Source organism: Pseudopodoces humilis, chromosome 2, assembly GCF_049639895.1.
Source record: "Pseudopodoces humilis isolate 2021_Gansu_Grassland_sample_001 chromosome 2, ASM4963989v1, whole genome shotgun sequence".
NCBI lineage: Eukaryota > Metazoa > Chordata > Aves > Passeriformes > Paridae > Pseudopodoces > Pseudopodoces humilis.
In genome coordinates, this window is record NC_142201.1 from 37,022,239 (window position 1) to 37,039,063 (window position 16,825).

The 16,825-nt window shown below is 38.9% G+C and overlaps 1 protein-coding gene across 2 annotated transcripts; it reads right to left on the reverse strand.

Annotated features, from left to right (window-relative positions):
* Positions 1-763: 763 nt before the first annotated feature.
* On the reverse strand, positions 764-15,423 carry BIVM (basic, immunoglobulin-like variable motif containing). 2 transcript variants are annotated; one of them, XM_005516480.3, is made up of 11 exons: positions 15,300-15,423; positions 13,634-14,234; positions 12,619-12,745; positions 11,607-11,702; positions 11,418-11,522; positions 9,537-9,631; positions 8,229-8,361; positions 5,862-5,933; positions 4,932-5,015; positions 3,235-3,331; positions 764-2,265 (listed from the first exon to the last, which is right to left on the reverse strand). In XM_005516480.3, exons 2-11 carry the CDS (start codon positions 14,121-14,123, stop codon positions 1,975-1,977), a joined length of 1,590 nt encoding a protein of 529 aa, XP_005516537.2. In that variant the 5' UTR covers positions 14,124-14,234; positions 15,300-15,423; the 3' UTR covers positions 764-1,974. The 2 variants fall into 2 exon arrangements, with proteins under 2 accessions (XP_005516537.2, XP_005516538.2); XM_005516481.3 differs by lacking the exon at positions 5,862-5,933.
* Positions 15,424-16,825: the final 1,402 nt, after the last annotated feature.

The following is a 16,825-nucleotide window of genomic DNA, read 5'->3' on the forward strand; positions in this document are numbered from 1 at the left end:
CTCCAGAGCCCTTATCAACTCCAATGCCCTTCTCTGGTTGGAGAATGGAAAAAGTCTCCTATCCCAGAACAAAATCCCACAAGGCAGACAAAAGTAGTCCTATTTTTCCTACCCCCGAACACGATTTCCCCTGCAGTCTGTGCTCTCTGCTCTGCCCTGACCACAGCCCCAGTGCCCCTCACTGCACGTACCCCACCACCCGGGCAGCCTTAGGCAAAGCTCCCTGCAGCGCAACCCCAAGAACATGCACCTGGCTCCTGCTAATGCTGGAAGAACCCATTTCTACATACTCTGTGGATGAAGTGTGACAGCGTCCAACCCAAGAGCAAAATAATGGAAAACTAGAATTTAATCCCAACCTACGTAAGCAGAACAACAAGCTACCATCAGAGGATAGACTGTTTCTCAGTGTAACTATCATTATCAAGCAAAAGCTATGAGACTCACATGTAACTCTGGCTATTAAGTCTTAAATCCCCTAAAGAATACAGCTCAACCCAAACTCAGCTTGCAAAAACAGGGTCTGAAAATAGCTCATCTGGAAAATAAAATTTCAAAGCATATGGGTTTTGTTCAGTCATGAGGCTGCAGGCTTCAAGAAATTTAGTAGAAGTCACAGTGGCTGCACAGAGCACTTTTTATGACCCAAGAGATCCTACCTACTTTGCTAAGCAGTAGTTGAAACTGATCTGTCGCTTACCTACTTCACTGAAGACATTCACTAAATGCAGGGCCATCATTTTCAAGACAAATGAAAAGCAAACAAGATAGAAAACCAAATTTATTGAATGAACAAAAGTCTAAAAGTCTCCCATTTTTGGTTAACAAAAGCAGCAACCTACAAAACCCCTGCATTCCATGACAAATCTTTTTATGTCAAAAAATTAATCCTAGAGCAGGTATGAACATTTGTACACAGAACAATACAACTGTTGAGATGTGTCTGGGCAAACAACTGGCTTTATCAGGGAAAGAAAAAGGAAAAGAAAAAAAAAAGGACTTCACCTGGGACACCTGAAAAAGCTTGATTTGTGTGCTGGCTGAGAGGTATATCATCGGGGCTGCCAGCAGTTTTCAGCACTTGCATCCCCTTCACACAAAATGAAAAGAGCAGCAGAAAAAGGGCAGAGATTTTAAGACTGAGCAAGGAAAATAACTGCCAACGGAACACAGTGTCCAGCTACCTCATTTGGCTAATGGTAAATGCAGCTTTTAATACTGAATTTCATAAGCTTGTGTTAAGTGAGTCCGTGCTCTCAGGAGGCTCCAGGGTAAGAATTCAGCCACTTTACCCACGAGCAAAAGTAACAGAAGTTCCATCCTCAAACAGACAATTCCTCAGTCAAAAAAAGGCAACCAGATAAGGGAAAAGAAACTGAGACCTGCTTGACAAGATATGATTATCTGACTGACAGAAGTCTAATGGGAATTAAATGGAGAATGTGCACATTCTCTTTGTAAATCCAGTAAGGTTTTCTAACCTATGTGATCTTTTTTTTTCATTTGCACTGGATATGGGCAGCCTTACTAAAATGAAGTGCTAAAAACAAAGGCAATGTTTATTTTTATCCTTACACCATTTGCAGAATAACCCTTTTTTATAAAGTCATACCGTAAGTTTTCATGCTTTTGAACAATAAATATTTTCAATAAAGTCTGCTTATTACATTGAGTGATTTCAACCTGCTCTTTTGTTTCCACAGATCAGGACATAGTACAATTGTTTCAAAAGAAATTATCGACTTTGCTATCATATTCACCTTTGATTGCAAAATTACAACAATCTGTGCTTATCTGTCACTTTATACATCAGACCTCATCTATTGCAACCATATCAACATATTTATTTAATAATAATGAAGCTGTATCTTATACCATAATTTCTATTCTTATGTGTTCTAGGACTAATAAATCCCTAATATGTTTTGATTAAAACTAACTTTAATATATCAACTCTAGCATCTAAAGTTAATTTTAATCATTTCCATCATAATCATTATAACTCTGATACCCACTGTTCCTCCTCTCCCGAAGATTAGATTTCTTCCACATAGATTCTTGATGAAAGCTAGCACTAAAAGATCGACCCAGTCGTCCGTGTTGTTTCTTAGATATATTGTCTTCACTTTCAGATTTGGAAATTCCTTGTCCTTGTGTTTGGGATTGTTTATTCTGTCTAACATTTCCAAATGGAAAATTCCAAGGACCAAATCTTTGCCAGTTAAGTCTCTGAAAGGCAATGATGCAATGAAGATTTCCTCCAACCTAAACAAAGCAAAAAAGATTCTTTGTTAAATGCACACCACAGGCACATTTCTAACATAAATAGATATTTGACATCAACATTTTGGCAAGTAACACCATACTTTCAAAAAGAAAACAAACAAGAAGTGCCACAACATACAAACCAGGAAAAAAAAACAAACAACAATGAACAAAACACCACAGAATCATATACAGAAATATACAACTTGCATCAATCAGTTCTGATTGTTTCCCAGATTCAATTACTGCTTTCTTTTTCATCTTTTTGATCTTTTTAAGCTATCCATTTTATCCTTCATGGGCCAGTATCACTTAACTTCTGCTATTCTTTTTTTGCTTTCTAGCTACCTTCTCAGCAATTATCAGTTCTGGTCCATTCTGATCTTGCTGACACAGTCTTCCATAGGGTCTTCACATCTGAAATCATCTCTTCAGTCTATTATTTCTCACAGAGTTTCAATCTACAAATCACAAATACATCCTCCACCCATGAGATACAACCCTATCTACAGGACAGAAAGCCACATGCATTGACAGTAACTCCACACAAGGGAGACACACACATTCTTTTATGTCTGATCCTACTCAATTGTACTTTCTTTCCCACTTAAATGTCATTGGAGGGTCATACACCAAAGGGTCTGTAATCTGTCTGCAGAACATTTCTATTCTTGCTGCAGCTACATTTTAAACCAACAAAGTTAAATATTCTGACTAAATACATTCTGTATACACAGATATCCTGATTAATCCTAGCATATACGAAGCTACTGATGGTTTACAACTTACCCAGCAAGTAAATCTAAATTATTTTGGCATGCAAGAACCTACATCATACTTTTGTCTTCAGCAACACTTCCTAACAGAAAAAAATCCTTTAGTGAAGTTATCATCATACACTGCTGAAGTATGAGTAAATTTGCAAAAACCTACCATGAGTTTCCTCCTATCTTAGTGAGTTTACCTTACCTTCTTCGTTTTTCGATGTTGTAATCCTCTCTCTAGGTGTCGAATATCTAGATATTCTGGATTTTGAGTGTTTAGGTCAGTGACAATATCTGTCCACCTACAGAATAAAATCATTACTACTCAGCTGATATTTATGAAACCTCAGCAGCACAAAGACTCACATACACATACACACAAATACAGACCTTTGGCTTTAAACAGTCTTATCAGTGATTTAAGGATAAATGAATGTGTAAAGTTACAAAAGGTTCAGCATTAGAGACATCAAGCTAGATGTAAAAGTGTCACTTTTAATCAAAGCATTCACAGTGATTATTCCTGCTCTTGGAAACATCTTCTAAAATGAGTAAGAGCACCATGAGTCATAGTTACATTCCTTACGCTTACCAATTCATAAGTTTGAAGAAAGAAAGCAGCAAGTATAGTTTAGGCAAGGAGATACATTAACCTTTTTTTAAAAACTTCTCCTACTCTTTTGTATTAGTTTGTTCAGTTCCTTGGTTTCTTTCACACACTAAATGTGATTTTAGACAGCTCTCATCATAACTCACTCCTCCATTTTATTTAATTCTAAACTATCAATTCAATCACTCCCCCACTCCCCATTCACTCAGATTTTCAAAGATTCTTAATTCCTTCCATCCCAACTGAAACAGATATTTTCATATTTCAGACCTCTTTAAACCTGCACATCACCTTTTCATTTCCATCAATGTCTAACTACATGTTTCTCTTTAACACCACCCTACTAGTACAGAAAACACATTTCTACTCCAACCTTTTCCCCTTTTCCTTAAGCACAGAACTTCCTGCCAGCTCTCACTGGGAGTGCAGCAGGAGCAAGAATGTCTCCACAATCAAAATTAGTACTATAAATGGTTTTATCATATATTCAGAAACCTTTTCCTGTGCCTATATTGTACCTAATATACCACACAACAAAGTTCTACCCTTGGGACCTACAATATGGCATTTCTCAGTAATCAGATGCATGTGATTAATAATGTGATTTTAATTTTGTTCCACTTAATCTCACAGTCCAAAATACCCCGGTATTTGCAGTTATTGACAAGGTCACATCACTGACAAAAAAAAATTATTAAATATAACTAATCCATTATATTTCTACATAGCACCCTCTAGCTCTCCTAGTTTGTATGTCTAGCTTAGACATCAACTTTGAGTCAAACCTCATTGTAAATGTACCACTTGAATGCACAGATAAGCAAATAACACAACAGAGTATAGGCTGCACCTGCACCTGAGCTAGGAGGTCTCAGCAGTAGCAGAATATCTTGTGCATAGCCCAGACACAGCCCGTGGATGTCCTCAGCTCCAGTGTAAACTCCTCCAAGGGCCATGCAGTCTGTAAGTCACAACTGGCACGACTGTAGACAGCTGAGATGCCTTTTCTTCCTGACTAATAAGAGCTTTGTCACACTCAAACAAAAGATATGGGCTTTTGGCTCTCAGCAGCCCACATAAGTTCTGACAGGTGATATAAAACTGCAGAGCCAGCCCTGAGATCAAAACACAAAGCTTCTCACTAAAGCAGCATCTGTGTCTATTAGATACATATATATACACGTGTATATATTCATTCGAAATAACGAAAAAGTCACTCAGTGACTCTGAGTAGAGAACTACAAACTGTTTTGAAAGAAAACACTGTTTTACATTCTTAACAAATAACATACCTTTTACAGTGTATTGTTGGATGTTTTCTGCTGGGCTCTCCAATTAAGATCCAATATTCTACTTCCTGCTGCAAGACACGGCCTCTGTTCAATAGAAGATACAATCCTAGTAAGATTTATTGTGCATACTAAAAAGAAAAAGAGGTATTAACAGTCTCTTGTTCTTTTTAGGATTTTCTAACACTTAAAATTGTTTCCTCAGCCAAACTAAAAACCAGCTCCTGTGCTATAGTGCTCACAATTGCATACAGGGAACCTTTTGTTTCACAAGGCCTGAAAGCAAACCTTAGAGATGCTGCTACACATTATTTGGGAAGACAGATTTCCACCAAAAGAAATTTTATGTGGATGAAAGACAGACTGGTACATGATGTAAATATAAATATATAGGAAACAACAGAAATAATTGTGGAAAGCCACATAAATGTGGTACAAACAGCTTCCTCCCTATCTGTGATGTCTAACAGTCATGGAAGAGTCCTTTCCACTGTTTCTAAACTATACCTCAGCTGACAGTTGCTACTAAGAGCTGTAGGGTTACCTGTAAGAACAAAACCAGCAACTCCAAATGCTTCCTTCTAAACAGCCAATACCAGATACTAAAATCCAAACCTTTGAATTAATACTACTTTGCAATCAACTTCCAAGAAGCTCAAAGCTTGCGGTAACCTTGTCAAGGAAGATTTTTGACAGGTATTAGGGCAGAACTGATGAGACTGCTCTGTGATTTCCTGTGTATAATTTTCTCATGGAAAACTACATCAGTTTCAACTGTGACAAAACCTGACATTTTTCTGCTTAGGTTATAAGCATATGGCTTTATTGCTTGGAACAATTTGTTTACCTACAAAAAATTCCCTTTAAAATAACAATGTATTCCATCAGTGCAAAGACGGGAAACCAAGACACAGGATAGATTAATTGACTTACCTAAAGTCACACTGGAAGTCTGTGGTTGAACTGGGAACTGAACCCAGGTCTCCCGAGTCCAAATCCAGCAACCTAAGATCATACAGGAAGTCTGTGGGTGACCTAAGAACTGTCTCTAAGCTCAGCCTAACAACCTATCCACCCACTTCTTTTGGGACCTAAAATGTTTCTTAGCTTGTTTTTTAAATAAAAACTTTCCTTTTTAAGTAGAGTGCAAAAACAGGTAACCAAGAACTGCTCCAGAATCTATTGGTAGTGCTTCTGAAAACAAAACTTTTTGTTTTTTCCCTCAGCAGGATCAGAAAACACAAAGAAAACAGGATGCTCGTCTGGTCTGACCTCCAGCCTAAAGCAAGGCTATAAAAGCTTCTAAAACTAATTATTTCATGTTACATTGTTAGAAGAGAAGTGTTGTTAAGAAAGTTAACATTGACTTAAAAGTAACATCACTAGTGACTAAGAATCTTTTCCAGCCATGGGTAAAAATGGAAGTGTTCTCACTCATTACTAAACAACATAAATTTAAATTAGTTAAAAGGCATGTTATGTTTCCATACACTGGACCATATTATTTCTCAGATTGTATTTTTGATCTATTTTGATCTATTGATTGTATATTTGATCTATTAAACTTTTTTTTTCACTTTGGTCTTCTAGTTAGGATTCTTCCTAACTGATTAAGTGATTAACATTTTGGTAAACTCAAATAGTCTGATGTGTTAGATTTCTACTTGGGGCATATTTTTTACATTCTTCTTACAAACCTGGCAAGTCAGTGAACTAAGTCTCAACAAAAAACTGTATTATTTTGTACATATACTGAAAGTTTTCATTAACCCTATCATAAGCTTCACACTGGGAACCAATTAGATTCAGATGATTATGTTTTATCATCTCCAATCAATGACCATTTTGAACTCCAAAAGTAGAGCTAGCATTCTCTACTCCTTTATGTGATCCTATCTCTTCAACAAAGTCAAAGTCAGATAATCAGTCAAATAGCCAGAAGTTCACCTTATCCTAGTGACCTACACTTTTCACTGTTTAACATTTACCAACACTGGTATCTGCTAATTTTCTCAGGGACTGACTTCTTATGCTCTATACTAATACTAATAAATACTGACCAATGGCTGGGCATCGAGAAAGTCCAACAGAATCCTTTAATACATACCATGTTTGCAACTACTTTGAGAGAGGAAAAACAGCTTAATATGATTCAGTGAATGAGGTAAAACAAACTACTCTCGTTAAGAGGGTGCATAGAGTACTCTACTATGTATAGCAATCTACATTGAGCAGCAAGGTAAATGTCTTACAAAAGCTAATATATATCTCAAGAGTTAATATTTTCAAAGTTGAAATTTGTAGGTTTAATGCAAGACTCTCCCCAAATTCCATATGAGTATTAATGCTATTACCTGTTTTTTAAAATCTGTATTTAATTGAAAACTATATCAACTATTGCATTATATTATCCTAGTAGTGTAACTCTGACAAATCTGAAATTATTACACAGGGAACTGTACTTGTATTCTAAAACAACAGGAATATTAACCTTATAGAAGTACTCCAGCACTTCAAGCATTATTAAAAAAAGCCAAACATAATGTCATAGTCCAAAGATCTCTCCTAGTTTTTCTCCCTCCATTCCCTCACAATTCCTGGTAACAGACCATTCACATCTCTTTACTTTTCTATGTCCTACATGTCAGAAGTTGGAGTTTACCATCACCATTATTAGTCAACATTAATGCAAAAAAAGTACATAAGCACCATCCTGTGATACCTACAAAATCCCTGCTCTTGCCATACACAAACACTGGTTCCTAAACATAAATTTCATTACATCCACCTCATGAAGGATTAATATCATTGTAGACCTTTTACTTCTAGTTTATACAGGAAAATTGCAACATACATACACTTCTTTTGTTTTCTCTTCCAAGCTCTCTAGGAACAGACTCTCCCCATAATTAGCTGGCTTTTTATTGTTTAGCCTTGAAAAAACCTACCTGGCCTTTTTTCAGCCCACATTTTTATTTTTCAGATTAGTTACCTTCACTTGTTCTTCAATAAAATAACTACCTTCTCTCTATCTAGCTAAAAGGTCTTTAAACCATTTCCTAATACCACCTACAGTTTTCTCTTTTAAGCTCTCTCAGTGTAGTCTGTTTAGTTACATTTCATTTTAAGTCACTCCTTTCAAATCATACTCTAGTGTTTTTTCTAACTCAGACAGATGTCTACATGACACAAACTGAAATGTTATTTATGGAGAAAAATGGTATCAAATTGAAGTAAATTTTTCTGTATGTTTCTTCCACTAGCATAAGCATAAACACAGATAAGCATATAGTATCTTACCTATAGGCTTTACTAGCTTTTACTGGGGTTGCTTCAAAACCAATTGGGCAAAAATAATGATTTTGGCAATGGTAGATATAGGCCATTGATTCATCTTTCAGTCCTCGTGTTAGCTTTGCAAGGGCACCTGCAGCTACAAAGGAAAACCAGGTTACAGGCCAGGGTGCTTTGGATCCTGAGTAACATATTCAGCAGAAAAAAAGATCTATTTAACAACAAAAGTAGTTATACTGCTTTTTAAGTGGAAGGACGTGACCTGACAAGCATGCACAAAATACGTTTTTGATATCAAACTTATTACTTTTTTGTACCAGGCAGGAAATTAAATACTGTCTGCTGCACAGTCCGTGCCAGGGAAATGCAATATAAAGTATGCTTTGTGTTTAGATCAAAATCAAATTTAAAAAAGAACCATAAGCATATCTTGAACTAGGAAATACACACTGCAATAGAATGCAGTCCCAGCTGCCCTAAGTCAGATGTGGCACACATTGATGATACTACCAAAACCACTGAAAACACTCAAAAACATTTTGGTATCATGAGCTTCTTGGACCTTCCTAGTCTCAGGTACACATATGGGCATGCAGTGGTTTATAATGTGACCACAGTGCTCAGTTTCAGGAAAAGACTAGAAGAGGTACTGAAACATGACAATTTTCAAGTGGGATACCAAGGAAAAGAAATTCCATTTTCATAATCTCTAAAAATTTTCAGCATGATTTTGTGCTTTACAAGAACCTTTCAGTTAGAAGGTAATTACCCAGACTATACCAAAGGCTAGTAAACAGTGCATGAAAGTAAATTTTTTTAAAATGCATACCTAAAAAATAGACAAAAATGTAGCTGCATAAGCTAATTGAGAATAATCGCCTGACTTTAGAGAAAGGTGTTAGCTACAGTTAGGCAAAACACGTAAGTTCATTACCTTTCAAACTGGGCTTTTTAAAGGCATGAAACATTAAGTAAGGACTTTTTGTTCTCTCAGTGGATGACAGCAAACAAATTTTCCCACACAACGATGCAGAACTGGAAATGCAGTGTTTTCTTGGATACCTTAAAATTCCAATTCTGTGACAGCAGGATATGTAGCACAGAATGTATTTTATCATAATAGAAGTATAAATGAAAATTTTAGCTAAATAAGAGAAAAAGTAAAAGCAGAAAAATCAGCCAACTTGGAGGTATTTGATACCTTATCTCAGACTGGAAGTACTGCTTACAGACTTTGTCCTGTCAAATACTACATGCTGCAGGATTTTTCAAGTTATACACTGTAAGACGAATGCTTTCAGAGTAGCTACGTACCAGTTTCTCCAGCTGTCTTGTTCTTCCCATGAGGTTTATACAGAACGTATGAGCATCCCTTGATATGGAAGTGATCATTTATTTGCCTAAACCATCTGAAACAATAAGCTTAAAGATTGTAGTAACTCAAGAGTTATTAAATACCATTTCATTTCCTCACACTTTTCCTGTGCTTTGACTGTTTAGGAAAAAAATTATTTATGTGCTACTAAGTACCTACCTCACTAATATTTAGATTGTAGATGACCACAGTACCCAATACAAAATTTAAAATATCCTAGACAGAGAAGTAAATACACAAAGCCTTCTCCTTCATTTTGCTTTTCCAGACTCGACATAGAATCATAATAACCAACAATCTGGATATGAAATGTTGGTCCTGTTGTATTTAGTTCAGTCATCTCTAATGTTCAATTACAAAGCCTCTAGAAAGACGCACAAATTCTGAGGTGCCAAACTGCAAACATGATTTGAAAGGTACATAAATGAAATCTAAGACACCAGAAAGGACCCTTCAAGTGTGACTTTCTGGTTATCCTGCTGGATTTCTCTCACCTAAACTTCACAAAGCCTGAACATTACAGGAGCCAAATATTGCAACTCCTCACTGCAGCACTAAGTGAGGACAGGCCAGCAATTCTTCCACATTGGAAGATTCAAATTCACATGTTTGAAGATAGTACCTCAATCATAAAGCTATGTTGGGTAATGGGGCTGGCTCCCAGCCCTCCTGTTTCCAAGTCTGCTAAGCACTTCAAAATTATTGGACCAGGCCAGAAAAAAAAAAAAAAAAAAAGAAAAAAAAAAAAGAAAAAAAAAAGATGGGTAACTTCTCTGCTGCATAGAGGATGCTCACAGGGGAAATCAAAGAATTACAAGTTTAACTTGTCTGTATAGACTGTTGACACAAAGAGATAGAATATTACATCAGCTTGGTCTATAGGAGTTGCTATACCCTAACATGCTCCTGAAGAGACAGAAAACCTGGATCTGAATTTCCTAAAGCAGGTAAGGAAATCTTCATGACATTTTCCAATGGTCTAGCCAGTATGCTGAATGGAGATTAGACTGCTGCCACATTTTCAAATCCAGCATCATTTACAGTGATCAGCCAAACACTATATATTGCCCTAAAAAAAATTAACTAAATCAAATGCAACTCATGAAGCAAGCAAAAATACAGCCAAAGTTTTTAATCTCACCAAAGGGTAACACACCGAAGTCCTATCAAAACGTTCAGCATTCAGTAGTACAATATGCTTCTTGGCTCTGTTTAATCCTAGAATGTCTTATTAATTTAATACTAAAAAAAAAGTACAAAGAATTTAGGTCCAACCTATAAATATCAGGAAACAGCAGAGCAGAAGCGATAAAAGAATTTCAAAGTGTTCTGTGACTCCAGCCCCATGTTTTTGTTCCTGAACAGCTCCATTGCAGCAAAGATTCAGCACTATCTCATTTTCTATTCTTAAATTGCATTTTACATTAAGCTAATAGTGTATCAACTGTCTTGTCAGGCCATTTCAGTGATATTAACAAGCATTTAACTTGCATTTTCAAAAATAGAAAAATAAGTGTAAAGAGAAAGTTTCCTAACCAGGAGACTAGACTCATTAGAGTATTATACAACCATTACATAAACGGAACCAAAATATCAAATAGAATTTCACATTGACCTGACCTGTGTAATAACATCACACCATTCAAAGCAACCACTGCAAACAACTCTTTGAGAATTTCAGAGTCAGAGTACTCAGGTACGTTTCATTATTCTAAAACTTAAGAGGATTAACATGTCAGCCACTTTGTTTTTAAATAAATAAACTACTACTGTATTTTTAAAGGTTCTATCTCTTAGCTGCATCAAAAGAACAAACATACCTCATTAGAGTTGTATTTCCAGTGAAGGGACCAAACCTAATCTCTTCAAATGGGGGCTGAAAGCCCAGTATATGCAAGGCTTCTTCTTGAGTGATGGGGGGTAAACTTAAAAAAAAAAAAAGTGTTGTAATTAGAAACATATTTTTGACACTCTAGAGGCAAAGCAAAGCAGTCTGTGTATGACTTTACCTTCCAGCTCCCAGTGTACTATACAAGAAATTCCAGCAAGACACCAAGGACGAAATTCCACAGGAAGTCTTGTATTGAGGTCGGCTAACACAATACCTTAAACAAAAACCTCAAACATATTAGTAACACAGTCTTGACTCACATATATGACAAACCTGAACTACTTTTTTTGAGCCATGTCACTGAAGTGCCACATTATATTGAATGTTTTTATGTCAGTTGTATTAAAATAAATAAGCAAACAAAAAACCCAAAACAGCTATATCCTTAAAAACAAAAATTAAGCAATGTTAAACAATTTCTTTGCCTGCTGGCACTACCCTATTTCATATAAATCAGTCAAATTTCTAACAGCCCCAAGAGAGTTCTGTACAAATGAGCCTGTAGGAAAATATGATCCTGTACTAATATATCATATGGTTTTATCCAGTCTCTTCTAACACGTGCACTTGCGACAAACCACATCTCTACTTATGAATGTCATTCTGGGCCACAGATTCTGTAGGTTAACTCTAACTTTCTGGTATTACAAAGTTAGAACCAGACAGATGCATTAAACTGATTTAATTTACTGAGCTATATTAATGCAATAATGGTTGCATAGAAATTATAGACTCTGATCAAGTATTTCCCAATAAAAAGTAAAATCAGAAGTAAAACGTATCAGCGGTACATTTAAGGTTACTTTTGGCCTGACCATGTTACTGAATTTGTATTTTGTTTTGCAGTGAATCCCCACATAGGTTTTTCCCTTTCCTGAAAGTAAAATGGATGTTTAGAAAGAAAAATGTTTTAAGAATTTCAACAGATGGGAGGGAAGCTCTAATTTTTCTTCAAGAAAAAGAATGCAAGAGACAGTGTGTGTATGCTTAACGTTTCTACTAAAGAAAAATTTCCAGGACATTATTGAGAAGTTTGCAATCAGGTAACTAGCAACAGTGTTTACTGAGAAACTACATAGTTAGTGTAGTTCATAAATTCATAACTTCATAAATTAATTCATATATACTACCATCTCCGAAGGTCCAACACTTTTCTCTCCTTCACGTCTTCAAGAGCGGAACGCTGAGGACACTCCCTGTACTGTTTGCTTTTTTTGTCCACAGACTTTTTCTTTGTCCCTTGTTTCTTCATGTTGCCTGCAAATCAAATTTCCAAATCAAATGCATGTCTAGTTTGCCATTCACTGTTTTCTTCTTAAATACTTTTAGTAATAGCATCCAGCTCAAATAGAGACACGGGTTATGTCAGTAAGTTAAACTAGGACTAACCGTTAATTGAAAGAAGGCTCAAATACATAATCTAAGTTGTCAACAGGTCTGTAAAGCTGCCATTAGCTCTGTAAACAACATGGTGTTTAGATCATGAACAGAATTAATGACGACCTGCACAACTGCTAAGAGAGATAAGTCAATCTGATTATTCTAATGCATTAAATCATCCATCCCAGAAATAGACTCTCTAACCAACATGGACCTCCCAAACACTAAGTACACAAGGAACATAATAAAATGCTTGTTTCTCACTGCCAGCCTTGCAACCACCTACAGTTTCTGATGAAAACTTATATGCAAATCCATTAATAATAATATACACCAAAGATCTTTTCCTTTTCATAAGCCACCGTGACAGTGTTGGGCCACGTCCTAAAGCAGAAATATTTTTGTCCCATTCTGAAGTCATACATCCAGATGCATAATATACTAGGTCATACTAAAACAAAAAAAATCACTCCAACAACATAGGGGGAAGGATGGGAGGGATATCAGAAACCACCCCAAATAGCACACAATTAAGCAGAAGTCAGCCTTGCTTTGGATCCACTTCCCCTGGCAGTTACACTCAACTTTTACTCCTCTCTCGCTCTCACTCTCTTCTGTCCCGATGACAGATGCAGGTTCCTTGAAATGAAATACAGGCTCTTCTATAGCACTTCCTTACTGACCACATGTGCTGGCCAGCCCCTTTCACAAACAAGCTGGAAACATGAAGCCTTTTCCTTTCACATCAAAACTTTACCACCTCACCTGCTTTGCTCTTCAGATTTGAGTTCACGCCATTGAACTCTGATTTGTCTATCTCCCATGCCAGTGGAAGCTTTCCAAGATTGCCAGGCAGGCTTTCCAAGTTAGCATCTTCACGGTAGATAATCTCTGAAGCACCAGTTTGAACGCTGAGTAAGTTAGGTGTGTTATTTCCAACGTTTAAGGCAGCGCTGCTTGATAGGCAGGCACTAACAGAAGCACTTGGACTTTTACAAATAGATGTTACTCTGTTTAAAAAAGCATAGTCTGAGCAGATGGTATAAAACTTCTCTCTTGTATGAGTCACAGGACATCCCCATGGATAATGCCCATCTTCCCTAGACACCAAGGATGCAGTGGAAGCGTCTGACATGCAGTATGGCTTCACAGGATCGTGAAGAGAAGCTTCCGGGGATTCTTTACCAGGTGTGTTTTCAGTGTTTCCATTATTGCCAGAACCATTTTCTTTTTCATCTTCTGAAATAGTAGGCATTGAATGATACTAAGAGTATTGCACAACAAAGAATACTTTTTCTTTGTGTTTTAATTACAACAGGGTTTTCATCATTGCCTCCATTGCCTCTGCAAGGTATCAACAAGGTACCTGAAAAAAAAACAGAAAGCTAGTACTGGTGTCTCATTCAACATAAAATATACACAAAGCTTATCTTTCAACTCACAGCCAATAAAAGCTGAAATACCTTCAAGATACCACAACACAGGGTGTCTTTCCCTAAGCATCTCTAGAACTCTACAATCATCACCTTTTATCATTTGTGAGGTGCCAACAGCATACACTACAGTGATATCAAGACAAGGATGTAATAAGTAATTACACTTATAAGCTGCAGATAAACAAAAAAAATAAATTAAAAGCTTTCTACATGTTCTTAGTTGTGGTTGCTCTCTTCTATCCCTTATAGTCACGATACACTGTAAATATGGGATACAGAATAATTTATACAAATTAATAAATCATCATACAGTGATTTAAGATCTCTTAATTCTGCTGAATCCTGAAAACTTTAGCTGCAAGTGAAGTTCAAGCATACAATTACAGTAGCTATAACCTCTATCGATTGTAAATTGACAACACCACCCTCAATCTGTTCCAGTGCTTTCCTCCTATAGCTGTTAAAGGTTCCCTTTTATTTTTACGTGCCTCTTATTCTTCAAGACGTGAGAAAGAAAAGCAGGTTTTGTTTATGGCAGCTAAGAATTACCAAAAACAAATTTAGACGGCTGGCTGGCTTGCTTTAAACGATCATTTTTAAAGGGCAAGCTGACAGCGTGTGTGTTATCTGTCATCTCAGCAGCTCGCACGTCTGCAGACACGCGCCGCAGATGGGAACCTGGCGCGAGGGAGGCAGGAATTCCGCTCCACAGCTCCACAGCCTCCTCCTGCAACACCGGTTTCGGCTCGCTGCCCCGCACCTGCAGCGCCCCGGCAGCGCCTCTGGCCTCCCACGGCCGGCCGGGCTCCGCTCGGAGGAGCGCAGGGACGCATCCAAGCACCCGCCCCTCCCCCCGCGCTGCCGCCAGTCGGCTCCAGAGCCAAAGCCAAGGGCCGGGGAAGGGGCCCCCCGGGACCCTGGGCTCGTTCCCCTCCTGGGCACCTGCGAGGGGCATCGGCGGCGGGGGTGGCAGGGCTGCCCCCGGTCCGTGTTACCTGCGCGGAGCGGGGCTCGCCGGCGTCGCCTCCCCGGCCGCGGCGGAGCGGGGACGCGGGCGCGCCGGAAGCAGACACAGCCGCGCGCCCACCTGCGCGCCCCCGCCGCCCCCCACCTCCTCCGCCGCCGGCCCGCACCAACTCCCTCCGCCGCACGGGGACGGCGGGAGGCGCGGGGCTGCCCGGCGGGCGCAGCCGCGGCCGCGCTCCTTCTGCGGGATCTCACGGTGCCTCGGAGGATCCAGTGGCGAGCGCCTCCCGGCTGGGCCGCGACTGCGCCTCGGCGCCTTGAGTGGCGCCTCTTCGGTCGCCTTCCCCCCCCATATGCGCCTTCATGGTCTCGCCCGCTGGTGCCCCGCGGGCGGGCGGGGGAGGGAGGAGGGGAGGAGCGGGTCGGCCATGGCCGAGGCGGGAAGCGCCTCATGCGTGGGGGCCCAGCGCCGAGTAGTGAGAAACAGGCTGAGGGAGATAGCCCGCTTAGCCTCGAGAAGAGACGTCTGAGAGGGGATCTCATCAGTGTCTACAAGTACTGAAGGGAGGGTGCCAAAAGGATGGAGCCAGGTTCTGCTCGGTGGTGCCGAGCAATATGACGAGAGGCAACGGGCACAGACTGATGCACGGGAAATTCCACCTGAACGTGAGGATGAGTTTCTTTGGTGCAGGTGACCAAGCATTGGAACAGATTGCCCAGAGATTGTGGAGTCTCCCTCATTGGAGATACTGAAGAACCGTCTGGATGCAATCCTGTGCAGTGTTTTCAGGGCTGACCCTCCCTGGGCAGGGAGCTTGGACCAGATGAACTTTTATTTGCACCAGGGTTCTCTTGGTTCCCCTGACAGTAGTAAGAACATGTGTAACAACAGTGCTTCTGTAAAACCGTATGAAGGAACAAAAGTTTGTTTCAGGTAACGTGAACTGCTGACAATATTTATCTCATTCTTCACTGCAGTCAACGTGAACAAACACAGTGACACTGAAGATACAACTGGAACTGTCCTGGTACTGCCACAAATATGTAAAATTAATTATTGCTTAAGTACTCAGATTGATTTTATAACAAAGTCTTTATAAAAATTTAAATAAAGTATCAAAAAGTTAAATGATGTCTTGCTGACAGAGGATTCACTCTTGGCAATTATGACACTGTGCCCTCAGTTTGCAGAACCTCTACTCCCAGCAATACTTTCTGGGACAGATGCTGCAATTAATGGAAAAAAACCAGAATCTAATATCTCCTTAATTATTAGTGTTGTGTGATAGTTCTCAGTGTCTAGGCAGAGCTGAGTTGCCAAAGCGCTTGAGCAATTGTGGGTACAGCCATGTTTGCCATCCTCTGGACATGAGAAGACCTAGATCACATTCAGTAGTTTATGTGGCTTCATCCTGAGGCAACCTGCCCCTTGTAATGGAGAGCATCCCTTATGCCTTTGCCAGCTGGAAGCCTGTTGAGCCTTAGTCGGCCAACAGCCTTTGATATAATTAAATAATTCTGCCTTCAAAGCATTTTTATCTGAGCCAAATTATAG